We start from the raw sequence: 26,687 nt of genomic DNA, 5'->3' as shown, positions 1-26,687 counted from the left end.
TCTTGCTAGCTAATCACAATACTGAATGGAGTCAACCAATCATGTACAAAAGATAAATACATTTATTGAAACACTCTTTATGATGGACGAAACCATAACTTAAAACTAGAAAAAGTGCTCCTCGGAGCACAGGTCTCCGCCAGGTCAGGTAAGTTATTGTGGCCTCCTGGTGGCGCTATAATAGGCCAATGTGAAAAGGGTGGCATTTCTTCCTCGGCCTAGTGGGAATGTGCATGCAAATTTTCACGGAAATCGCACGCCGCGTTCATGATTTCAGACATTTTGTTCAAAACGGACCAATCCTGCAAACTTTGGAAGTCAACCTTAGTCAATCAGGATGGAATATGAAATATCGGACAGATGCGTCTTGATCACATGACTATAGAGATACTGTGTACCGATTTGTGTGATGTTTGGATAAAATCTGAAGGATTAATATCCCAAAATGTATTTGACATAAGTCGGCCTCCTGGTGGCGCTGTAAAAAGCAGATGTGAAAAATGCAGTGCAGATGTTTTTCCTTGGCCTCTAGGGAGTAGGCGTGCAAAGTTTCACGCAGATCGGTGCAGTTATAGTTAAAAATGCAAATCGGCCTGTTATAGCGCCACCATGAGGCTGATGTGAAAAGTTTTAAGTGCCATTTCTTCCTCGGCCTAGTGGGAATGTGCGTGTGCAATTTTATGCAAATGGCAAGCTGCGTTCATGATTTGAGGCAGTTTGTTCAAAACGGACCAATCCTGCAAACTTTGGATGGTAACCTAAGCCAATGAGGATGGAATATGGGAAATCGGACAGATCAGGGTTGATCACATGACTATAGAGATACTGTGTACCGATTTGCATGAGGTTTGGTTAAAAACTGTAGGAGTAATGGGAAAAAATGGGTTTTGCACAAATCGGCCTCCTGGTGGCGCTATAACAGGCCCATGTGAAAAATTTGAGGCAGAGGTTCTGAATTGGCATCCAGGGAGTGTGTGTGCACAGTTTCGCAGCGACCGGGCCAACGGTGCCGGAGATTTGGTGCTAACACACAGACAGGACACACGGACGGACGGACGGACGGACACACGGACACACGGACGGACGGACAGGGGCGAAAACATACTCTCTCGCCATGCCTTTCGGCCTGGCGGAGACAAAAAACATTTTTTTTTTTTAAAGTTATGGTTTCTTATAAAGGGCTATGCACATGTGTCATGTGACACTGGCCAATCACAGTCCTGAATAGATTGTGATTGGCCAATCACAGCGCAGGATAATTGTACACATTTCCAAACCTCACTTATAGGGGCTGTTTCACTGCCCAAGATAAATGTACAAATTTCCAAACCTCACTTATAGGGGCGGTTTCACCGCCCAAAAACATGAATGTTTCAAAAACGGAACAGGAGGCAGGCTTGCAGAATTCAAAAATCAAACAACACATATTAATGGCGAGGCAAAGTGTCAACCTTTCACCATGGCAGCCTATACTCCCAGTGAGCCGTTTCCCTTATATATAATCTGCAGACTCCACCCTTCAATTTCTAATCAACCAACCAGAGTACAATAGCAATCCACCCAAGATGCTCCCCATGTTCTAATCAATCAGGATTAACAGGCACCCCTCGATCAGATCTTCAGGCACCATCAATCCCCCAACTACACAGCTAGGCTTCAACAGGCCGCTTCCCCATAACAGCACCCTCCTGTACAGAAAAGACAAACAAAAAAACAAAAAAGATATTAAAGAGATTCCAGTCACAACAGAATGTACGCCTTCTGTGTGACTGGGAATACATGTTTCAAGCGTAACAAAACATTTCAATATGCATGTATACTGCTGAACAGAGAGACATTTAGTCTGTAAGAGGCTGCTCTGTCACATTTCTTACACCCTCTCCCTCCCGAAAAAAGGATGCTAGGGTTCATTTATGTGGTCAAAATGTTTTATAGACATCATAATGGAGGGTCAGGGATGTCACACAACACAGCTGATGGGCTACATTTGAACCCCTGACATTGCAAGCAAGCCTGTAACCTACAGTATGTGCGGTGGTATTTATACACTGTCGTATGCCAGTGTCGCTCAGTGTCGCTATGTTGTGACAACGCTGAGGAAGACCTGTTGAAACACGTCCGTTGCTCTGTCCATGGATAAATGGATCACAATAAAATGTGAAAAGGACATTTACTGCGTGCTGGGTGTTTTCTCAGTTTCATGACGTTGTTGAGCAGTGCACCTTGAGACCGTTGTTTAATCTGGAGTGTTGCAGGCATTCTGCATTGCAGTGCTTCTTTCACGCACAGGTTATTGACATTCCCTGCAATGTCTTCCCCTGCCAGGCCATGGTGAGGTGACACAGAGACCTCCTTTCTGCTCGGCCGTCAGTCCTCCTCCCCTCCTGTTGCACTCTGGGAGAGAGCCACCAAGGAGCAGTTTTACGAGCGAGAAACGCTGCCACTCACTTCCTGCCAAGAATCCCAGGGATGGAGTTCAAAGTGATCGGTAACACACACACACACACACTGACAGACGCATGTGCACGCACACGCATGCACGCACGCACGCGTGCACGCACGCGTGCACGCACGGGCGTGCGACTACAAACACACTCACATGTACGCGCACACACACACACACACACACTTATTTTATGACAACTTAACTTATGTTTTCTGACAAAATATCTGTTTTCTGAAAAAAATAGTTTTGTTTAGTTACAGTATATATACCCTATACGTACACACACACACACACACACACACGCACACGCACACACACACACACACACACACACACACACACACACACACACACACACACACACACACGCACACACACACGCACACGCACACGCACACACACACGCACACACACACACACACCTGCCAATGTCCCCAAAATGAACATTTGTTATTCTAATAAATGGGTGTGGTTTCATGCCCTGGTTCAGTTGACTGAAGATCAACTTACGTGTACCGGTATGTATTTATTACATGAATACAAAATGTGTTATTAGTCTTTAAACTTTATTAAACCATGGAGGGTTTTCATAGAATGCATGCCACAGTATGTTTCTGCTATATGTCCTGCATCACATTCATACACTTATTACACACACATTCACACCTGCACCGTAAAATCCTGAGTGTTCATTTGAATGTGAATGTGTACAAATGGAATCAACTACATTTGCTTCCATTTGTACACTCTCAGAGTTAAAAACAACACCCAGGAGTTTACACAGTGTGGGAGCTGCCCATTATAACCGTATAAAATATCCATGTCGAAATGCAAGGCAGTGTGGTTTTGAAAAGATGAAAAAGGAGTTTGAATTATTTGGTTTACGATGTTGATACACCACCATGTTTAATCTACAGTATGTGGGGGGCCTACATTTGGTCAGTTATTGCTAATGAAGTGTGTGTGTGTTTTAAGGCCTGTGTTTTCTCACATCTAAACCGTGCATTGTGTGCGGTAGGGCTCGCTAACACATGTTGCTTTAAACTTCTTGACACGCCCCCCCATCTCTTCCCACCGCTAAAAAGAGAATATGATGAATCAATAAAGGCAAAAAAAGGAGGGAAAATGTCAGAGACAGAGAGAGAGAGAGAGAGAGAGAGAGAGAGAGAGAGAGAGAGAGAGAGAGAGAGAGAGAGAGAGGGATATTGCTGAACAAGGGCCACCGGTCGGCATTGATTAAAATGGAAATTGGGAGAGAAAGAAAAGCTTACGTTTTCAAGGCAAAGTCGTGTTTCTTCCAAAAGAATCCCCCTCCCCCCAAAACAAAATTGTGTGAGAAAGTATGGAGATCGAGAAAAAAAAAAGAGCGGTGCATATGATTATCAGACAAGGGGCCTGCTGGACAGGGGTCGGGGGGCCGGGGGTCCGGGGCCATGCCCGCAGACGAACGGGGTGGACAGAGAGAAAAAAAAGGGAGACATTTTAGCCCATTTACCTTGAACTCCAATCGTCCCGTCTCTGGGGCGGGGTCAGGTATTGTACCCGCGGCCTGACAAGGTCAGGAGGGGACGGCGTAGACGGGAGAGGGTGGCGGGGACGGGGACAGAGGGTCCCCCCTCTAGGGTCGTGCGGCAGGGTTGGGGGTGACCCCAATGGAGAGAGGGGGGGAGGGGGGCCCGAGAGAATGTGGGAGCAAGGGTGGCGGGTGGAGGAGTGGAGGTGTGGGGGCTGGGGGGGAGGGGTTAGTATTGGCAGATTTTCGGGGAGGCAGATGCTCAATATGCAGTTGTCTAATCGAATTGTGTGTCGTTGAATTGGGGTCCCCCCCCACTTCCCTCGCTGATTTGCATGAGGACAATCCCTGCCAGTGGCCTGGGGGTCAGCGGAGTCGCCCGGACAAAATGAGCAGCAGCCCCTGCAGACGCCCCTGAGAACGTGTGAACTTGAAGTAGACTTTAGTCGATGACAGGGATATTGATTGATTCGGATTTTGGTCTGTCTGTCTGTCTGTCTGTCTGGGTGGGTGTGAGTGTCTGACATCTGCAACCCACCCCCAACCCCCCGGCCCACCCCCCCACCCCCCCCAGCCCACCACCATCACCACCAGCGCTGCACGCGGGCAATTTGTTTATCAATGAAGGAAATGTAAGAACGTTTTAGATTCTATTTAGCTGCCACTAAATCCTGTCCACAGTGCTGCTGTTCATTGACTTATAGCGGGTAGGGCAGGGGTCTTCAACGTTTTTCAGGCCAAGGACCCCTTAGCTGAGAGAGAGATGAAGCAGGGACTCCCACTACAGTACATATTGTATACAAATTGTGTTGCATATTAAACTTTTTCATAGATTTCATAGATAGCTTCATAGACTTGTTTGACAGCACTGTCATCAGTGTTGTGTAAATTAATGTTTTTGTTTATTTTACACACTATCTTTTTCTATTAATGTATTGGATTCATGTTAATGTGTATTTTCAGACATTTAACCACTTAAACCCTCAATACTCAGTACTTCTTTTTTTTCCCTTTACACCAAACCTCTTTGCCGAAAATAGCCGATCTACGAGCTTGTAGATCTGCTATTTTTAGGGTCTGCCTCAGAACAGGGATGCTAGGGTTCAAGTGATTAATGTAAAAAAAAAAAAGAATCCTAAGATTTTGTGGCCCCCCTGTAGTAACTCTGAGGACCCCCTAGGGGTCCCGGAACCCCTTTTGAAGACCGCTGGGGTAGGGGATCGTAGTCTTGCTTGAGGACATTTCAGCCTCTTGGTTACACTAACCACTAAGTCGACCTTCTACCCAGCACAGTACAATCATGTTAAAGGTTAAAAGGTCATTAAAGGTTTAATAGCTCACACAAATGTTAAATAGCTCTATATTCTGATAGTAGTAATTTTGTTCAGTAACAGGGTCACCCTGTCTCTCTGGCAAGATACACAATAAACAAGTGAAATAAGAAGTGATGAAACGAAAAGAAAAGAGCACATGGAACATGAACGCTAAATGATATCTTCTGATTAGATAAAAAATGTATCCCAACCAGAAAATGTATACACCAATAAAATCCTACAAAGCTTTGTGCATAATGTCATGAAAACCTGTTGTTGTTCCTAAAATGTGTACATCACACACACACACACACACACACACACACACACACACACACACACACACACACACACACACACACACACACACACACACACACACACACACACACACACACACACACACACACACACACACACATCGGCTATTTTTGGCAAAGAGGTTTGGTGTAGACGGAAAAGAACGGTCAGAGTACAGTTGTAACAAGTCTGTTTCACTAGAGGCATCCGTATGTGATGTGTTGCCAAAGCTTGTCGATCTTCTATTTTGGCTATTTCTTTTTTAAATGTAAAAAGTCAAATGAAATTTAGGACAAAATAGTTGACACCAGGGTTATTCTGTAGCGAGCTAGCTGCTAAACCCATTCACCTTGGTGCAGCTGTCTGGTTTGGCTGTTAATTACTGGTATTGTAGAAAATGCAGGTCTTGCTTGAAACATCATCAGGCACACGCTGTTCCTGCCGCAATTCAATAAACTTTTCTTCCAGCTCAATACAATAGGCATTATTGGTACATTTCAGGAATAAGATAATAAGGATACATAATAAGGATACATAATATTTCAGGGCCAGGTACTGCTTTGGCTCTCATTGGTTGTTGCTTGGCACTATCTTCAAGACTGTATAGCCTTCTGCATTATTTAGATGTCTTTTGGGCTTGTTCTGTCTTTATTGATAGTCCACACAGTGAAGAATTAAAGGAAACAGGCAGAGAGAGTCAGACATATAGCAACGGCCCGCCCGGAACCTAGGACTCGCTGTCAGACATCCGAGCCTATTTGGTACGCGCCTTAACCACTAGGAAACATTCAGACAAATCATTCCATGATGTTCAAAGTTAAAGTTTAATTTACACCTACCTACCAATGGCAACACAAGTGTGTGGTACCATACAAATACAATATTTCAACACGTTCATAAATATGTTGTGAGAATCTGCTCTGATTTCAGAATGCTCTGGTGTTAACATCATAGAGTCCATAATTTGGTGATTTTCTATGTTCGTCTTTTAAAATGCGTTCAGATGAACGTTTATCCCATGTATAAACATGATTATACCCTGTTTCTGTTTCTTTTGATGCGTGTTTAATTCGAATACTAGAGTAGCAAAGAAGCCACAACAACCATCGCATTTTGCAAGGAAACTTCATCCAACCGTCATTGTTGTCTTGTCACATCATTATGTTAAGACTATCAGAAAACTGGTCAGTGCTGTGAATCTTTAGCCTGGCATGGCCAGACTATATCACTGCACAGTGGTGTAAAGTAACTAAGTACATTTACTTAAGTACTGTACTTAAGTACAATTTTGAGGTATTTGTACTTTACTTGAGTATTTCCAATTTCCAATACTTTTACTTCTACTCCACTACATCTCAGAGGCAAATATTGTACTTTTACTCCACTACAATTATTTGAAAACTTAGGTACTAGTTACTTTTCAGATATAAACTATGATATAATGAAACATACATTAACCACTTTAAACCTATTTTATACCTAGGCTATTTGAAAATAGCTCACAACGCGTCGCATCGCTGCGCGTTGTGAGCTTGTAGATCGGCTATTTTCAAATATTTAGTACTTTTACTTTTGGTACTTTAAGTACATTTTGATGCCAATACTTGTATACTTTTACTCAAGTAAATTTTTTATTTTGGATTTTTACTTGTAACAGATAATTTTTATATTGCAGTATTGGTACTTTTACTTAAGTAAAGAATTTGAGTACTTTTTCCACCACTGTGACACTGCGTAGATTTTAGTCTGGAACTTCGGTGTGGAAGATTCATTTCCAAGGGGCGGTTACAAACAAATTCAAACGTCACAGTAAAAATAATTCCCACTTTGAATAGTGGGCTCTGATTGGTCACCCACAACTCTGGGTGAGCGAAATGTTAATTCAAACCGAGGAGTGCCTGACCAATCTGCCCAGGGCTAATTTAGCTGTGGCAGAATCGTCTGGTTTCCAGGCTAGGGAATCTTTGATAGGCGACACTCCGAGTTTTCAACCGACCAAGAGAGAGCACCCCGAATGTAACCTCGCGTCATCAGACTTTCCACCGTGGAGGAAAGCCTGGTATTCATTTTAAACTGAGCCGTGTGATCCGGTTTAGAATTTTTTTTTAAATAATGGTGGTTGCCGTAGTTGGTTCCGGTAGTTGGTTCCGGTAGGCGTCGCATTGTTTTTGTTCCCAACATAATGAGAATCAATTAGTTTAGTCTGGCTAGTCGCGCTACCAGTTAGAATAAAAGATGGACATACCAAACGATTATTATACCAAAAGAAAGGAAATGATTATACCAAACTAAACAAGTTTTAAACTAGGGGAATCATTTGAAATGCATGGCGCTGGTGGTTCCAGTCACGTGATGACGTAAAGTTATTTCCCCTCCTATGCATGTTTTTACCCTTCTGTAGTTTTAAACCTGAAAAGAAACTAGTCATTCTACGGTTTCTTCCCCTATATGTGGTGAATTCAAGGCTCAGATGAAGTTCTGGCAGGAATGTAAGGAATGATGTGCTGTCAGATGGTGTATGTGTACGTTGCATCCTTCTGATTTAACCAATCACATCAACAGCAGATCAGGCTGCCTCTTGCCCAGTTTAATGGAAGACTGTCTGTTGTCAAGGTTTGTTCTTTTTTTCTCTTTGAACAATGATATATGAATAAAAAGGCAAAGGACAATCAAAATAACTGTGTGTTGTCTTTGGCAGGAGATGTGGTGACACCATCAATCACATGGTATTCATTTTGAAAAGGTCCTCTGCTTTGTCTACCTATTGCTTGCCATTTTACATTTAATTTATGACAACTTATGTTTTCTGACAAAATCTCTGTTCTGCACGCACGCACGCGCGCACGCACGTGCGTGACTGCGTGTGCATGCACACACACACACACACACACACACACACACACACACACACACACACACATACTAACACACACACACACACACACACACACACACACACACACACACACACACACACACACACACACACACTCACACACACACACACACACACACACACACACACACACACACACACACACACACACGCACACGCACACGCACACGCACACACACACACACACACACAAACGGGGGTCTACAAAGTAACTAGTAACTAAAGTTTTCAAATCATTTTTGTGGAGTAAATAGTAGCCTACAATATTTGCCTCTGACTCTGAGATGTAGTAGAAGTAGAAGTTAAAAAAAAAGTACTGAAAATTGGAAATACTCCAGTAAAGTAAAAAATACCTCAAAATTGTATTTAAGTACAGTACTTGAGTAAATGTATTTAGTTTTACACCAATGCTGAGCAGTGACATGTTGCTACTGTCCTGTCCGGTCTGTGATCATTCTCACGTCAGTGTTCAGATTCAGGGTCATGTCACCCTCCAGTGGAAGCTTAGTGAATTACACACAAAACAAAATGTCCAAATAGTCACAGAAGGCTCGTGTAGCTATGTTTAATGTTTTAAAAGAAACACAGTGCATTGATTGCTTACGTAATAATGTGGCTGTGGAACTTTTGAAAAAAGAAAAGAAGAAAGAAAAAGGTACACAAAAAGAAAACTAACACAATCAGATTCAGCATGGAAGTTCAAAACGTCTCACTCACTGTCATCAAATGATCATGGAATAAGTAATGAGATATATGACAGTGATTTTGAATGACATTACAGTTTCTGTTTGTTGCATTGCTCTAGTCTAGGCAGGGCATAAGAAACAACATAAAAACAACACAAGAACTGCATCATGAAAAGAAAAGAAAAGAAAAGAAAAGAAAACAGCACAAAGGGAGGCAGTGATTGTCTTATGCATAATTCTTATTAGCTACTTATAATATCCTGTGATGGGGGCTGGGATGATGCTGTATTTTTTTTAATTTTATTTATTTAAAGGTAGGGTAGGTGATTTTCATTGGTTAAAATAAGTGTTAAATAGCTCTATATTCTGAATTCTAGTAATCATTGCTAGAGTTTGTTCAGTAATAGGGGTCTCCCTGTCTCTCCAGCTCTTTGTTAAAGAGAAAATGCATTTTCAGGTCAGGATACCAATTTTATACAATCAGGATAGAGAACTCAGATAAGTTACAGATTAAACAAGTGAAATTGGAGGTGATGATGACACAAAGAAATGAGCAGACACAATTGGAACTGGAACACTATAATAATGAAGCTGACAGATGGGTACTCTGTCATGAGTACCTGAAAATGTATTTTCTGTTTATTAAAGAGGTGGAGAGATGTTACTGAACAAACACTAGCAATGATTACTATCAAAATATAGAGCTTTTAACCTTTTAACAAAAACACTTTTTGTTTTTACAAAAAAATATCACTTACCCATGACATTTTACATAGACTGTGCATTTAAATAAAGATTACATCAGGTTTGTTAAGGGGGGTGGCTGGCTGGCAGTGGTCTGGCATCTGTCCTGTCCCCACTGGTGGAAAAAGTACTCACATTTCTTACTTAAGTAAAAGTATCAATACTGCATTGTATAAATACTCTGTTACAAGTAAAAGTAAGGAATTAAAAATGTACTTCAGTAAAAGTACAAAAGTATTGGCATCAAAATGTACTTGAAGTACCAAAAGTAAAAGTACTCTTATCATAATGTCTAAAATGTATAAGAATATTTTGAAAATAGCAGATCTACAAACTCACAACGTGTCGCAAAGCAACGCCCTGTGAGCTTGTAGATCGGCTATTTCCAAATATCCAAAGTATATAAGGGCTGAAGTGGTTAATGTGTGTTTTGTAATAATAATCTAAATCTACAAACTAACATTTTCAAATAATTGTAGTGGAGTAAAAGTACACTATTTGTAAAGTATTGAAAGTTGGAAATACTCCAGTGAAGTAAACATTGGCCTCAAATTACCTCAAAATGGTATTTAAGTAAAGTACTTGAGTAAATTTACTTAGTTACTACACCAGGATGCTCCTTGTCCGGGTTCTAAAGATGATGCTATTCATTCATTCATTGTTGGGATGATGAGACAAACTAAACGGACCCTTCTCGCGATGTTTAGATGGATGTGTTATTGTGTTATTGGGCTACGTCTCGAGGTCCCGCGAGATTTAGACCAGTTGACTTAATGCCACGTCTGTGTGACTGAAACAACAGACTTCATCCTGACTCAACAACAACACTGTCGTGGACCAACACTTTAACCTTTAGATAATAAACAGTTAATACACAGTTATAATAAACAGTTTATTCGACAGTCACTAGGAGCAGTCAGTCAGGTAAGAAGTGGAGCATAAGGAGTGATGCTGGAGCAATAACATGGTAGCAAGTTGGTTAGCCACTAGGCTAGCATGCTAGCAGCTTTATAGAACAACTTGATTGAGTGAGTGGGACTTTGTGTTTTGTTTTGTTTGTGATCAGACTTTGCGTTACAACGCAAAGTATCGTAGATGTATATTATCGGAGTCTGACTTTTAGTTTCATATCTACGAGAGTCTTAGCGACCACCCCCACAGATTGCCCTGGAATGTTACCAGTAAAGCCCGTATTTTTCCAAACATGGTACAAATGCAAAATATAAGGTGCTTACCCGCTTGCCCCAAATGTTAACCAGGTGTCCGGAGTATTTGTGCAATGTATTAGTCCATATTGTTCAATAAAGAAGTGTTTTAATCCCGTCTGTGGCCGAACGTCATCCCCCCCTCGTTTACTTTCTGTTTACATTGAGTGTAATTCCGGCTTTCACCGGATGCGCCCCGTCACTACCGCCCACTGGGAGCTTCCAACAGAATCGGCCACAGACGGGATTAAAACACTTATTTATCGAAAGATATGGACTAATACATTGCATAAATACTCCGGACACCTAGTTAACATTTTGGGCAAGCGGGTAAGCAGCTTATATTTTGCATTTGTACATGTTTGGAGAAATACGGGCTTTACTGTTGACATTCCTGGAGCGATTTACAGTAAAAACAAGGAAAACACGAGGTAATGCATCAAATGCATAGAAATAGTAATCTAGGATCATAAGTAGCCAAAACCAAGAACCTATCATCAGTCTAAACAGTAGAATATAATGATACAATAATCTGTGCATTGAAACCATACACACTATAGGATGCCAGGTCCACAAATGACCTGGCATCTGTCTACATAACATGCTATCTACATTTCAGCCTTACGCCTTAGCATAAGATTGCAAGGTTGTCATGGTTAGGGCAAGTGCTACTCCAAGTTAGAACATAATTCTGTAGATTATGCTGTATGTATGATCAACATATTAAACCAGAACTGTCAAATTATAAGTTCAGCACACATCTGTTCAGAATAAGGCGAGTTTGCTGCAATGCATGACCCTTTCTGTACAACAACACAACATTTCCAACTGAATGGAAATTTTACTCTAATCTGCTTAAAAATGGAAATGGAAATTTGACTCTAATCTGCTTTAAAAAAAGTTATTAAAAAAACAGGTGCTTTTCCAGAGAAGTCCCTGCTTGTAAACAGATTAGAATGATTAGATTAAAGTGATGAGATACGTCGAGAACTATTTCTTTACTTTGAGACAAAGACGAGAAACAGATTTGGCCACATGAGGCAGTAAACCAAAAGTGGCATAAAAACATCTCAAGGCCAATGACGGGGTCATTGCATTGCATCATCAGTCACACAGTGAGTCTGTGACTCTGTGTGTCAACTTTTGTTTCTTAACGGTTAACTTAACTTTTGTTGTTCTGTTTGTTACAGGTGGGTTAACCATGGCCCGTGTACGTCTGCTCACACTAACACTGTTCACATCCGCACTGCTGCTGCTGCTGCAAGCAACACAGCCGACAGTCGCACACAGCCACTCCCACGGGGGCCACGGCCACGCCCACGATCACCACGGCCACTCCCACGGAGAGGGCGGTTGCCATGGGCACGGGCCTCAGGTGAAGATGCACCACGGGGCCAGCAAGTGGAGCGCCCAGGCCAACCTGGAGCCGGAGGAAGAGGAGCACGACCACGGGCACGCTCACGACCACGGGCACGCCCACGACCACGGGCACGCTCATGACCACGGGCACGCTCATGACCACGACGACGTTGTCCGCGTGCACAAGGAAGAGGATGACCACGTGCACTTACATGGAGAGGAGAGGGTGAAGAGGGAGGCGGAGGGAGAGAAGAGAGACCTGCTGGAGCTCTGGATGCAGGTGTGTGATCACATTGAAACTAAGAGGCTTTAGTGTTATTGATTAGTTGTTTAGCCCAGTAAGACCTGAGGACCAAGTTGACCAGGTGAGCCAATAGGATACAACAGCAGTGACAACACAGAAATGTATGTGTGTGGGGAGGAATCAATTGGCATACAGCCTTCATCGGTGTGACTAAATATGAGCGAGGCACAAACAAGTCTCATATAGGAAACTATATTATAGGCTCTTTACCATACTAGTTTTGAGCAGGTGACTAGATAAAATACACACAGTGTATGTATGCTATAAAATATCCTGTATAACACCCCCTATGGAATTATTAATTGACATCATCATTGCGGTTGTGTTTCTCTATAGGCTATAGGGGCCACCCTGCTGATCAGCGCCGCTCCCTTCCTCATCCTCTTCCTCATCCCGGTGCAGTCCAACTCCGACCAGCACCAGAACCTCCTCAAGGTGCTGCTGAGCTTCGCGTCCGGCGGCCTGCTGGGAGACGCCTTCCTTCACCTGATCCCCCACGCCCTGGGTAGGCCTGTCACAATTATTACATGATCCTCTAATCGCAAGTATGTGAGATAATCGTTTCCATGTTGGAAAATGTTCATACATTTTCAAATACGTAAAGAAATAGCAGAAATAGCTGATAAGCTATTTCTGCTATTTTTTAAGTATGTAATTATATCCTTGTATATTTAAGTTATTTCTCATATCTGCCCTGTGCAATGTTTGATTCTGAAGCCTAAAGGCAAACAGAAATACAATTTGTATTCATATGTTCCAATGTTCAATGCCAACAGCACAATTAAATCGTTAATTAATCGCCATTATTTGTGTGACAATTAATCGTCAACTTAAGTTTGTAATCGTGACAGCCCTAGCCCTGGGTCGGTGGATGACCCGTTGTCTGTGTTTTCCATCCGTTTTGCATCCATCCACGTGTCTCTCTCTTTATTTTTCTCTCACTTTCTCTGTTTATAACATAGTCGTACGACTGTATCGCTCGCCTAAAACAGTAGATCTACAAGCTCACATTGCGGCGTTGGCTATTAGCTTGTCGATTGCTGTTTTTGGCACGTGAAACTCTCAAATGATGTATAAATCAGGCTTCCACTCTTGTCTTTTTTTTACCTCTCTCTGTTTCCATCCATCCCTCTCTCTCTCCCTTTTTCCTGGTTCTGCTGTGATGCTCTCTCTTCCGTTACCTAATACTGCATGCTCAGATGAGCGACACAGGGCTTTGCAAACAAGTGCAAGTGCATGTTTCACCTGTCTTCCTGCACACGTGCCCACACGCACAGTAATGGCCCCTCTGCACACAAGCATGCCCATTTACATTCAGCTTCTTAAATTGACAGGCATACGACACAAGCTTGCATTAAGTGAAGATGATCCTATATGAATGTGTTTTGTATTTCTTCCTATTTCCTCCTCACAGCGCCCCACTCTCACCATGGAGGCGAAGAACACGGCCATTCACACGCCAGTGAAGAGTCACATGACCACGGCCACTCCCATGGTATGGAATCATTATCTGATGGCATAGAACGGTGGTTCTCAAATTGGACCCCCAGGGTTCCTTGATTGGGTTCCAAATTGACCCTTACGGGTCTGTAACTCTGAGAGTGTACATATAGGACCAAATGGATCCTTACAGGTCCATTTGGTTCGGTACACACTGAGTTATGGGGGTCCTTGAAATAAAAAATATTGAGAACCACTGGCAAAGAAGAAATGCTGTGTGCTGGGGTCAAATGTCACCAGTGATTTCCCCCTGTACTCTCTAGTCTTAATTTTGTTTCTCTGTCTGTCCAGGTGCGGCCCACGACCACATGATGTCAGTAGGCTTGTGGGTTCTGGGTGGGATCGTGGCTTTCCTGGCGGTGGAGAAGTTTGTTCGCCTGATGAAGGGTGGCCACGGGCACGGACACTCCCATTCACATGGTACGCTGCTGGTAGCACTGTGCATTTATCAAATGTCCTCAGCGCCAGTGGGGGGGAAAGAAATGTCAATGTAGCAGTAATGGACTGGTAGATTTCTATTTTTATTTCTATTCCCCATTATCAGATATAATGGAGCAGATATGCAAATGTGCATAATTATTTATTGCTTATTTATGCAAGTGTATAACATGTATGGGCTCATGAACATGTGCACAAGAATGTTTACTACAGTGTAACCTACAGTATGAGCTCATCATATCGTATCATATGTCCATATTGTGTCTTTTTTACTGTTACCAAAACCACCATTCTGGCTGTTCTCAGCTGCTCCCAAGGCCAAAGACAGCGACACAGAAGAAGAAAAGGAGGAAGCGAAGGGTGAGAAGAAAGAGGTGAAGGAAAGCAAAGAGGAGACGGCACCAAAGAAAGAAGATAAGATCAGCACAGGTGAAAAGAAAGGACTCATTGATTCAAATTATTTATCTTGTTTCATTAACTATATTCCTAGTGAAAAAGAACTTAAGGAAAGATAAAAGATACCTGCACACTGCCACTTGCACGTTCAAGAGAGGTTATTTAATGTGAAGCAACGTTTCGGTCGTGTGGACCTTCCTCAGGCATGATTCAAAAAGTCTGACAAAATCACTAAATACATTTCAGAACAGGTACAAGCAACAAAGAGTCTCCTTTGTGTCGCCTACCGGTCCGCTGGTCATCAAATTATTGGCTTAGGAATGCGACAAAAAACAAAAAATATCCATGAATTCAAGTCTGGGTGACTAATCGATTGACTAATAGTACTTTTTTGGGTGAACTATCTCTATAAAGGTGCAGAACAGCCTCTGCACATCCTAATGCATTATTGGAAATACTAAATTACCATAATGTAGGTAAACATGTCATACTGCCGAATTAACAGCCAGCTGGCCCCAAATAAACTAAAACATCTGCTTCTGATCTCAAAACTGCAACTCCAAATTGAAGTGAACAAAAATGAACAGTATATTAACAAAATGTCAACTTTCATCCAGATTTGTAGTTACTAAACTTAGTTCATGTTTATCCAGTGCCAGACATTAAGGTGTCTGCTTACCTGAACCTGGCTGCGGACTTCACACACAACTTCACGGACGGTCTGGCCATCGGCGCGTCATTCCTCGTGAGTCCAGCGGTGGGCGCTGTCACCACCCTCACTATCCTTCTGCACGAGGTTCCCCACGAGATCGGAGACTTTGCCATCCTGGTGCAGTCGGGATGCACCAAGAAGAAGGTATACTGGCTGACATTTTATAATGGAAGGGGCAGTAAATGGGTGTTTAGCTTAATGTGTTTTTAACGGTTATTTGTTAGTCAGGAGGTTGTATTTGGAAATAAAGTGGAGAGAGTGGGGGGGGGGGGGTCTATGTCCGATTAAGGGCATGGATTAGAAGCCATGATGGTCCGACTTGGTCTATTCCTAACTGGGTTCATAAATAGGTCTGTTCCTAAAGTGGCGTATGTGGTTTCAGATTTTTCAGACTCAAAAGAACCTGACATGCCTTTTTTGTTGTTTCTGTATTAGTACAATGCCAGGATCTTATGATTCTAAAAGTGTGTTGTATTGTGTATATTGTACTTCATAAAAATGTTTCTTTGTTCACATGAATATTGGGCTTCTCTCTTCGAATTACTGTTGGTTCAATAATTGCATAAAAGGAATAGTAATGGGTGCAAACTCAAAAACATACTAATAGAGAGTAGTCCGCACTCACTTTTACAATAATTTATTGGTGCACAAGCAATAGTCAAAGACAAATGTCTTCAGCCTTCATCAGTGTCTTGCACACCTCATGAAAAAGTTTAAAGTCAAGTTCTTTCTGAATTGAAATATTGTGATAATCAATAGTGTGATTGACTGTTTGTTTGTCTCTTCTGATCCATTACCCATCAGGCCATGTGTCTGCAGCTGTTGACCGCGTTGGGGGCTCTGGCCGGCACAGCTTGCTCCCTATTCGCTGAGGGCGTGGGTGCCGCGGCGACCGCCTGGATCCTTCCCTTCACGGCCGGCGGCTTCGTCTATATCGCCACGGTGACTGTGCTTCCGGAGCTGCTGGCGGGCCGCTCCAGTTTTGGCCAGTCGCTGATGGAGATTCTGGCCCTGCTGTTCGGCGTGGGCATGATGGTGCTGATCGCCGAGTACGAGTGAGAAGCGGCAGAGAAAATGAGAGAGGAACTGATGATGCTAGGGAGGGGCAGGAGGGTAGACAGGGAGAGAGAATGAGCGACAGATGGTTGGAGAGAAAGACAGAGATAATTACAGATGGATAGAGAAAGAAAGCGACATACTTTACACAGATCGACCCACATACAGAGACGAAATGGAAGTTAAAAGGGAGGAAAAATGGGATTGAATGTAGAAATGTTAAAATAGCTCTTGAGGACATACTTTTGTCTTTTATCAATTCAATCCTTTCTGATGCACAGCTCCAGAACATCTTATTCGTAACGGGTAGATTTCCATTTTGTTCTCTTTTATGCACTCCTGCTCACGATTTGTTTAATTTTTACCTGTTGAATGAGAAGAGCATTGTGGGGAATTCAAAGAGTGAAGCTGAGAAGGTAACTGGCAACATGTAAAAAAGAAAAAAACACATTACAGCCTTTTTTTTTGGGGGGGGGGGGGGGGGGGGACTGGCGTCTACCGGCCATAATGTCTAGTTCATCCCAACAGACATTAGCCACTTTCACTGCATTTTTCGGAAAACGTAACTTGTATGCTGAAGCTGATATGCTTGTCTGCTCTCTGTTGGATGGCTTCACAATCAAGACAGAGGATATCAGTCGGTGACGTCAATAATATTTGGTAGTCTTGCGACCTCAGAATTGTACGGTTGTATTTATAGACATTCCAGTGAAAAGTAATTTGACATTGTATTGTAATGTGTTGATTTACTGATGGCTTCTGTTTCAGACATTGTTGACAGTAAAGAGACCAAAAATGTCCTGGTCGAGAGACATTGTGGCATATTGTCATCAACTTTAAAATGGAGGAAGGTTTACCTAGAAAGTGGAGTCAAAAGTCTATGCTGTAGTTGCTTTTGCCACCTTTTCACACCAGTCCACTAGAGGGCACTCATTTATTTTAGAAGGTCAGCTTCATGTGTTGGGTGTTTGAAGCTGTACATAGTTGTTCCAGATCCTGTGTTTGTGGTGACCATGAAGTCAAAGTCCAATATAATAAATATTGTTATATGAATACTCTTAATTGTCTGCAACAATATCACATTAGTTGTGGATCCTGACTCCTTGGTTGACAAACTATATAACGGTCTCAGCACACGTGTGGTTGGGGAATATGATCAGGCCTAAAGTCTTGTAATTGGGGATAAGGTTGGGGGGAGAAAACTTAATCAGCTTACTTACATGCACATGGTTACAAGAAGGTTGCTGGGAAGTGAGTGTCTTCAGAAAAGACTACATGATGTAATTGTAGACCCATTATCATTTAATTTTGTGATATCTGTATCTTAGCATCAGCTATAAAGTGATATGGCCTAGTTGAGCCATATCCCCAGTCACCATCAGTGCATCAACACCAAACAGAATCCAGTTAATACGGAAATGACATTTTAAATGTGTATTTAAAAACTGGATTAATGCATTGTTGCTGCACATTTGTAGACATAAGATTAGCAGAATGACTACAGTTAACTTGAAAATGGTCTTCTGATTTATTTCATTTGAATCATTCCAGACTTTATTTTCGTTTAATTTTTTTACTTTTGCAATACCAGAGTAGGGTTACTCAATTCAGATTCAGATAGTGATGTATTGGTCGTCAACAAAAAAAAAGCATAATAAATTGACTTATGCTAATCTCCCTTATTTTGTTTTTTTTGTGGCAAACTCCACCAATCCAAAATACCCCAAGTGGATAAACAGTTTTGTGCAAAGGCAATTTGTCTCAGTAAAGTCATGTCCAATTTATTTGTTTTTCTCTTGCATGTTTTTTTCTTTCTGTCAAATTGTGTACTCCAGTGACATTTTGCCTTGTTGGGGGTTTTCAAAAATAGCGAAAATGGCAGATCTACAGTACAAGCTCAAGCTTTGTACATTGGGTATTTTCACTATTTTTTAAAGTGAGGCTTTAGTGGTTAAAGGAGCATTTCACAATACTTAGCCTTCTGTGAAATTGTCTCATTTCTGTGGCATTTAACACTACAATGACCACTGGGAGGACAAATTTGAATTATTTGTCACCTCCGTTGGCAAAGGAGTTGAGCTAAGACAGTTTATGGTTTTGGGAATCCGTTTTTGAGTTAATGTTGGAGAATGTATGCACTTGTTTTGCTTGTGTCGCTAAATGACCTGAAGCTTTTTGTCAGATTAGATCGTTCCCTGCTCCTCCACGCTAGCTGCTATCATCAAGTACTCTGAAATGGATCTCGAACGTTACAGCGGCGTGGGACTGGTACACAAGTACTCTTGTGCAACACGTGCTATCAAACCAATGCTTTTATATCTGAGTTGACTTGTCCTAGTGGAAGGTTTCCCAAACTTTTCAGGCTGCGACCCCACATAAGAATCATATTTGAACTGGGGTCCCCCCCCACAAAAAATAATCATATTTGAGCTGGGTACCCCCCCCCCCCCCACCCCCACCCTGACAACTTGGAATTGTAGGAGTTGACTTGAGGCATTACATTTAGTTTGACTCTGTTCCACAGATAAATATTGTGAAAATAGCCAAACTACAAGCTCACAACGCTTCACACTGCGAGGCGTTGTGAGGTTGTAGATCGGCTATTTTCACAATTTTTGCCTCTTTCTTACGTAATATTTGGCTAATTTGGTATTAAAGTCTTAAAAGTCCTTACATTGTCACTTGAAGTAATGTGCAGATACCCTGTATACACTTATACTGTGTGTTGGTTTGTGTGCTGTTGAGTGAGAAAACAATGTTGCACATTAAGCTAATCATCTGGGGACCCCCCAAAATTATTTGGGGCCCCCCCTCTGGGGGTCCTGACCCCCAGTTTGGGAACCACTGTCCTAGTGCCCACTGAGGGAGAAGGGATTAGGCTAAATGTATCTGGGTCAGTTGGCTTGGAAGCAAGGCCGCCGTGGTGTTTCGACAGTGGCTGCCAGTAGCTGAAAGAATACACCTGTTGGGGCCAACAAAGAAAAGATAAGAAAGTTAACTATCTTTTCTCCTCCCAAATATTTTACCATGACCTTACCACAGACAAACCCGTTTTTTTTGTCCCGTATTTTGTCATGGAGGAATAAGTAACACAATTTCATCACATTGGCATTACCGTGTGATGGTGTTGAGGCTTTTCTGTGTTTTCTTTGAGGAACCAAATGAGGATGACATTTTTAAATAGTTGATTAAGGCGAGATTGTGGGGCTGGGCCGGGCGCATGTTTTCTTTTCTTTCTTCATTTTGTCGAGTTCTTGTTTTTTTGCAGAAAATATTAAAATGAAAATGTGAACACAATGTCATATTGATGTTTCTCTGTATTACAGTATATCGGCTGCATCAAATCAAACATATATACTGTACCAATGACAGATTTGCATAACTGAAGCCAAGACATCCAGCTCGCAGCTATCGTGTAGTTCCTACAGTATGTGGGATTGGAAAGCCTAGAATTGTCATTTTATGTAGCTCTAGGTACATTATCTTTTCTCATATCTCTGAATTGATATAAAACAGGATGTGAAACTAAACCATCTACAAGCTCACAGCCCTGTAGACCTGCTATTTCTGCTGTGTATATAGAGGGCTTAAGTGATTAAAATCCAGAAATTAAGTTGTCGGATTGCATGTTGATTGTACAAATGCTCTCTTCTGTAACCACGTATTATTTACCACTGCTCTTCCTGGCTGGATCAAATCCAGCAGAGCTTTCTCTGTCTGCACACCACATGTTCTGTACCGAGAGGGCTGAGAGGGAGAACATGTCCTTTTCGGTACCGAGTAGGAGGACAAAATACAAAGGGCAGTTCAGTTGGGCCAGAGATATCGATTATGTTCTCGAGACAGTATGGACGGTTGAAATGGCCCATATGAACCTTGGTGTCAGAACATTAACAGGTGGAATACTTGACCACTTACAGAGCAAACGCTATATATAGCCTACAATCAGTGGTGGAAAAAGTACTTGATTTTTTTTACTTAAGTAAAAGTATCAATACTGCAATGTAGAAATACTCTTTTACAAGTAAAAGTCTGGTAATCAAAATGTACTTGAGTAAAACAAGTAAGTGCACAGAGGTGGGAAAAAAGACTGCCTTACAGCAGGTTCTCTTACAGGTTGTCAGTTGCCAGCGTCCTTTAAACAGCATGCCAAACACCATTGTCATCTGAAAAGACAACTATGGTATTACAATGCAAAATCTTTAGTTTCCTGGTAGTCTGACACATCCTTTTTTTGCAAAACAATAGACTGGTGTGTTGTTGTGTTCCTTGGGAAAAACCTTTTAAAGTAGTAATATTCATTTCCGCGTGATTTTGTGGAAGCTGAGTGAATTCATGCACTCCCTTTTAACAATTTTTCATTCAGCACAATGCGCATCTGATTGGCTGCTGGTGTGGCACATGCTCACAGCAGCAGCAGCTGTGTTTATTGTAATTGATAATCAATAGGTTTTTGGTTTACATGATCCTAGATTACTGAGGCACTACACTGTCTCTATGCATTCGATGTATTACCTTGCGTTTACCTTGCTTTCTGTAAATCGCTCTGGATCAAGAGCGTCGGCTAAATGCCTAAATTGTAAATTGGACATGCCTCCTGGTGGAGATTTGTGCTCCACTGAGTGCCCCTTTTTAGTTCCGTCTGTGATTGGCACCCTCTCTGATGCGTTTCTTTAAACTAAAGCCTACTTTTCTCTTATGCAACGTTATTTAGTGTTGAAAAAAAGGTGTGCTTGTTAAGGTGTGTTAAGCCAGTGTTTATCAACCTTTTTTGTGCCAAGGCACACCTGGCATAGCCAAAAGATCCCAGGGCACACCTAGATATACGGTATATATATATTTATAATTATATATATATATATACGGTATATATATATACACACACACTAGGGGTGTGCCGATACACTAATTTCACGATACGATACGATATTGGGCACACAACTTCGATACGATTTCGATACGATACGATACGCATTTTTTTATTATGAAAATATATGAGGGAGAAGAAAAGCAAATGCAAACAAATATTTCTGTTTTTGCATTATTCAGACATGCAAACTTGTAGCTTTTCAGCTTCCACTAGCCGTTTTGAATCCAAATAGGGCAATAGTGTGACACCTGACCCGGAAAAAAAACAGCATGTTGTCACCCTTTTCACCTCGGGGCTGTTTGCATGCCTGATTATTATTATTGTAAAAAAAAAAAAAAAAAAAAAAAACTTTTTTTTTTAAAATATTTTTTCAAACCTTCTTCAAACGGCGCGGCACACCTCAGCAGTAGCCCCGGCCCAAAATTGGGACGTTTGCCAGGGTTGATAGACACTGTGTTAAGCACTGAAATAATTATTCCTATCTATTGCGGCTGTTTAAAAGGCCGCGAGGAGCTAAACATGGGAGAGAGACACTTGTTTGACCCGCATGCACAAGAATTCAGGTCCACTCCAATCCTTGCGTTTTTGATCATTTATTCTCCACAAAGCACGTTAAGTACAACAGTTCCCAGCATACTATTATACCTAAACGTGGATGTTACTGTGCGATATGAATGATACGTTACTTTGTTGCGTTTCAAGCGGTCAACAGAAAATGTCCTCTCCCATGCTCACCCCCCCCTCTCTTTCCAAATTCCCACACTCTAGTGCCCAGGTGAACGCCATCACACCATGACTGTTAATAGCGTGGCAGCGCCCCCAGCTCCTGTGATCACGCCCACCACCTACTATCAGTGCAGTGCCCAATCTGTCAATCAAGTGAAACACTAATGTCAATAATAATGAAACACTAGACTAGGCAAAAGCGCACATTCTGGCTCCTACACTATCCTTTTTTCTTTTAATTATTATTTTTATTAACTTTTTACAACAATTAATTTACATACAATTTGGCACCAAAAATATATATAAATGATTTTACAAAGTTCATTATCTTCATTTAATTTCATGTCAAAACCCCAACTCCACCCAGTACAAAGATTTAACAATGCATGATTCTCTTCTCACAACTATTTATATGAGAGTGCAGGTACTGATATTCAATTAGTCTTCTCTAATTCACTTCTCATACTTGGAATGTAATCCATTGCCCGACCTTAAATCTTTTGGAAATATAATGGTTTTCCCTTCAAATAGTACATCATTTATAATAATAATTACAATTAGCAATTTAGGCATTTAGCAGACACTCTTAATCCAGAGCGATTTACAGTAGGCCTAAGCAAGGACAACACAAGATAATACATCAAATGCATAGAAATAGTAATCTAATAATAAACTAATACATAAGTAAACCAAGAATCTAATAATAAACTAATACATAAGTAAACCAAGAACCTATCATCAGCCTGTACATTGAAACTATACACACTATAGGATGCCAGGTCAACAATGACCTGGGATTTTGCTATCTAAATTACATTTTAGCCTTTGCTAAAATGTAATTTTAAAACCTGCAAGGTTGTCAAGGCTAGGGCAAGTGCTGCAGGCTTGCCCTAGCCTTAAGATTCTCCCTATCCTGATTCCTGACACACCTGTGGTATAGCCTGCACCAAATGCACTTCTAAACAGTGCATTATGGTAAGCCTACAGGAAATAAAAACATGAATAGACTTATGTAATCTGACTGGAACAGGAAGTCAGCAATGAAAGAAGGGTAGGTCTATTCCCCAATCCACAGATGATAAAAGGCATTCCCCAGATGATAAAAGGCATTCCCTATCCCCATTCGGAAAGCATGAATTGGCATGACGACTAAAATTGAAAAAAAAAAAAAACGGGGGCTTTGGTAGCGCTACTACCCCGGGATAATCAGGGGAGCTTCGTGGAGAAATACCGAAGTCCTATGGATAAACTGAGGGGCCAAACACCCGACACGCGGCACGATGAAAGAACCAGCCCACCAACACACAAGAAGCCCAAAGCCAATAACGACGCAGAGGCTCAGGCTAAGGGACTCCCCCCCCCCCCCCCCCCCCTCAAAACAACAGCATTAGATGTTCTAATGTCCAATGTCTAATACCCTCTCGTTCACATAATAGCATCATAACACTTGACTGTATCATGCTCTTTAAATGTGTTAGTGTTGGGCCTAGCTGCATGGGACCAGAGCCATGTAAACTGGAAATAGTTACAAGGAGCTGTAGACTTCAGTGCATTCCATAAACTTCCGGTTTAGGGCTTTGTCACTACTCGCCAATAGATAGATGGCTATGTAGAAGACCTGGCCCGATGAAGTGAACGCGAGTGTCAGAACTCTCTCTCTCTATGGGTCTGGTTGGGACATGTGAGATTCCTTACATAAAACATAAAAAACTAGTTGTAGGCTACCAATTTATCGGGCCCAACTCTTGCAAAAACCAGGGCCTGCTCTATTCATAAAAAGTATAATAATTTCTTAATAAATGTACAATATATCTGCAATAAATAGGTCAGCATCTCATTTTAGTAAATACAGTAGATCAGCTTACAGTATGTGAGCTACGGATGGGGGGCGCTATTAAAGTTTATGTTGGGGAGACGGATCACAGGTGAGGTCACGACAGAGTCAAAGAAGTAAAAAGGCCAGATCTATGGACAAGACAGCTTGGCAAAATGGAATACGGCAAGAGTTTAAGTGGAGCACCTTAAAGAAAGCTTGGAAAATAAAAAGCACCTGTGCAGTGTGTTCAGTGCGCTTTTCTGTGCACAAACTGAGACCAATGACTCAATGTAATTGAGAAAGCTAAAGTTCTGGCATCTGCATCCATGATCTGACCTAAATGACAAGTTAGACGATGAACATAATTCCGTTCAGATCTTTTGTTAAGCCTGAAGACGACACAAGCCCAAAAGGACTGCTCCGAATCATCCTAGCATGGTGACCTGCAATAGTGCAATCTGCGTTTCCCAATGTTTATGTAGCGCTGCCTGCGGCTGTTGCTGACTCTGGCTCTTTTGCGTGTCGTGCCATCGCCCATTTTCTTTATCATAATGATAAATGATAAACTGATATGATAAAAACACCATAAAGCCCTAAGGCTTATTTCCATTGTGGTCCTCTAAAAACAAAAGTGAACCTGGTGCCTGCATGGCCCTTGAGATCTACTAAAAATAATTTGAGTATTGTTGTGATTTCGGTTGACCACATATGGTCCCTAAGAGTCTCCATCTATGAGGGTGGTGGTGAGTGAAGGTTTCTGTTGAGACGCAAGCGTGGAGAACCAGTTGACACCAGGCAGTATCACACGACAAGCTCTAAAGTTTAAAACACACATAGAGAATATATATAGTATTGCACAGTGGATACATGACGTGATCGGAAGATATGGAACAAGGACAAGAACAGAATGGATAGGAATAGAACATACATCTTGTATCATTGTAAACAGACGTCAGTCTCTCTGATAAAGTAGTTGATGTTCATCGTATCACGGATAACAATATGCTTACGTAGATGCATGTGCATGCTGAGTCAAGCAGATGAAAGTCATACATCATGACAGTTCCATCATTTGTTTACAAATACTTGTGTAAGCATGATACAGTTCAGATTACATAATGACAAGAAATATAACATAATAAAAGAACCTTTTACAGGGTCCACACTGTCCCTGTATGCTGTAGGAAACACAAACACAAACTCACTACAAGCTTAGTATAGTATTGAAGTGCTACTATAGATTTAGATAACAGGAAACCAGAGGCGTCAATTGGGTATGGCAGGGTATGGCAGCTGCCATACCCTGGCTCCAGGAAAAAAAAAAAAATATATATATATATATATATATATATATTTTTTTTTTTAAATAAAAAATAAATCCATGAATGTCTCTGTCTATCTGCGTTGATTATTCTTTCACAGGGTATTTCATTCTTCACAACTGCTTGTATCTCCCCTATTCTCCCCTATCTTGTCAAGGTTCAACACAGGTGCAATGCATTATTGTTAATTAGCAAGCAGCAGAGGACAAGCCGTGCGGCCGAAAAAGGGCCCCCCAAAAAAGGGGCCCCCAAAAAAAACACAAACTCTCTACAAGCTTAGTATAGTATTGAAGTGCTACTATAGATTTAGATAACAGGAAACACTCCGTTATGCTGCAGGAAACACTGCAGGCTCAAGCAGATTTACTTGACCACAGTCAGAAATACTCTGCTGCTCTAGAACCAATCTACAGGCGTATATGGTACACTACCATATCTCTGCTGTCCAGCGCAAACCTGCTAACGCCAAAACGCTCATTGTTCAGGAAACGAAAAAAAAGTTTTTCAGGAAATGAAGAAAACCTTATATTTTTTAAAACAAAGCAATACTTCCTCATCAAAGTTGGTATAGTGACTTTATATATTGTCAGATATTTGCATGTGTCATTATATTATCAACACTTTACCCAAATCCAGCGCAAGTGGAGTTAGTAGTTTCAGATGAGCAGAAATCAAGCTGAATTGGAGTTAGGTGTCCAAACAACAATAACTCCACTCGCTGCTGAGGGAGAGGTTTCAAAAGGGTACAAATTCCCAAAAGCTAACAATGGATCTCCAAGCTCACAATGCATCACGACAACGTGTGAATTAATGTCCTGATGCTTCATGACACTTATTATATAGGCCTACAATAATAAACAGGACTTTAAATATTATAATAACTTCTGCAAAGAGGTAGTAGAACTAGCGTGACAGAAATGCTATGAACGCCTTTCTTCTTGGCACATTGCTCTCCTCATTAAACACTTCATAGATTTTAGAAATATAATGACTTGTTTTCATAACATTAGCGTCAGTGCTAAGTTTGATAAACAGGTACACTGCATAGTTTTAACAGACTACGGGGAGCTTGTTTACGTGTTCCT

The 26,687-nt window shown here is 41.5% G+C and overlaps 1 protein-coding gene across 1 annotated transcript; it reads left to right on the top strand.

Moving 5' to 3' along the window:
- The first annotated feature begins 10,673 nt into the window (after positions 1-10,673).
- Positions 10,674-20,165, top strand: slc39a7 (solute carrier family 39 member 7). The gene is made up of 8 exons (XM_080442245.1): positions 10,674-10,822; positions 12,294-12,742; positions 13,103-13,271; positions 14,181-14,261; positions 14,558-14,686; positions 15,011-15,133; positions 15,754-15,956; positions 16,617-20,165. Exons 2-8 carry the CDS (start codon positions 12,305-12,307, stop codon positions 16,869-16,871), a joined length of 1,398 nt encoding a protein of 465 aa, XP_080298371.1. The 5' UTR covers positions 10,674-10,822; positions 12,294-12,304; the 3' UTR covers positions 16,872-20,165.
- The last annotated feature ends 6,522 nt before the right edge of the window (positions 20,166-26,687 follow it).

This window comes from Gymnoscopelus braueri, assembly GCF_963280865.1.
Source record: "Gymnoscopelus braueri genome assembly, chromosome: 11".
Lineage (NCBI taxonomy): Eukaryota > Metazoa > Chordata > Actinopteri > Myctophiformes > Myctophidae > Gymnoscopelus > Gymnoscopelus braueri.
The sequence above is the reverse complement of the archived record's forward strand: the minus strand, read 5'-3'. Positions and strand labels throughout refer to the sequence as shown.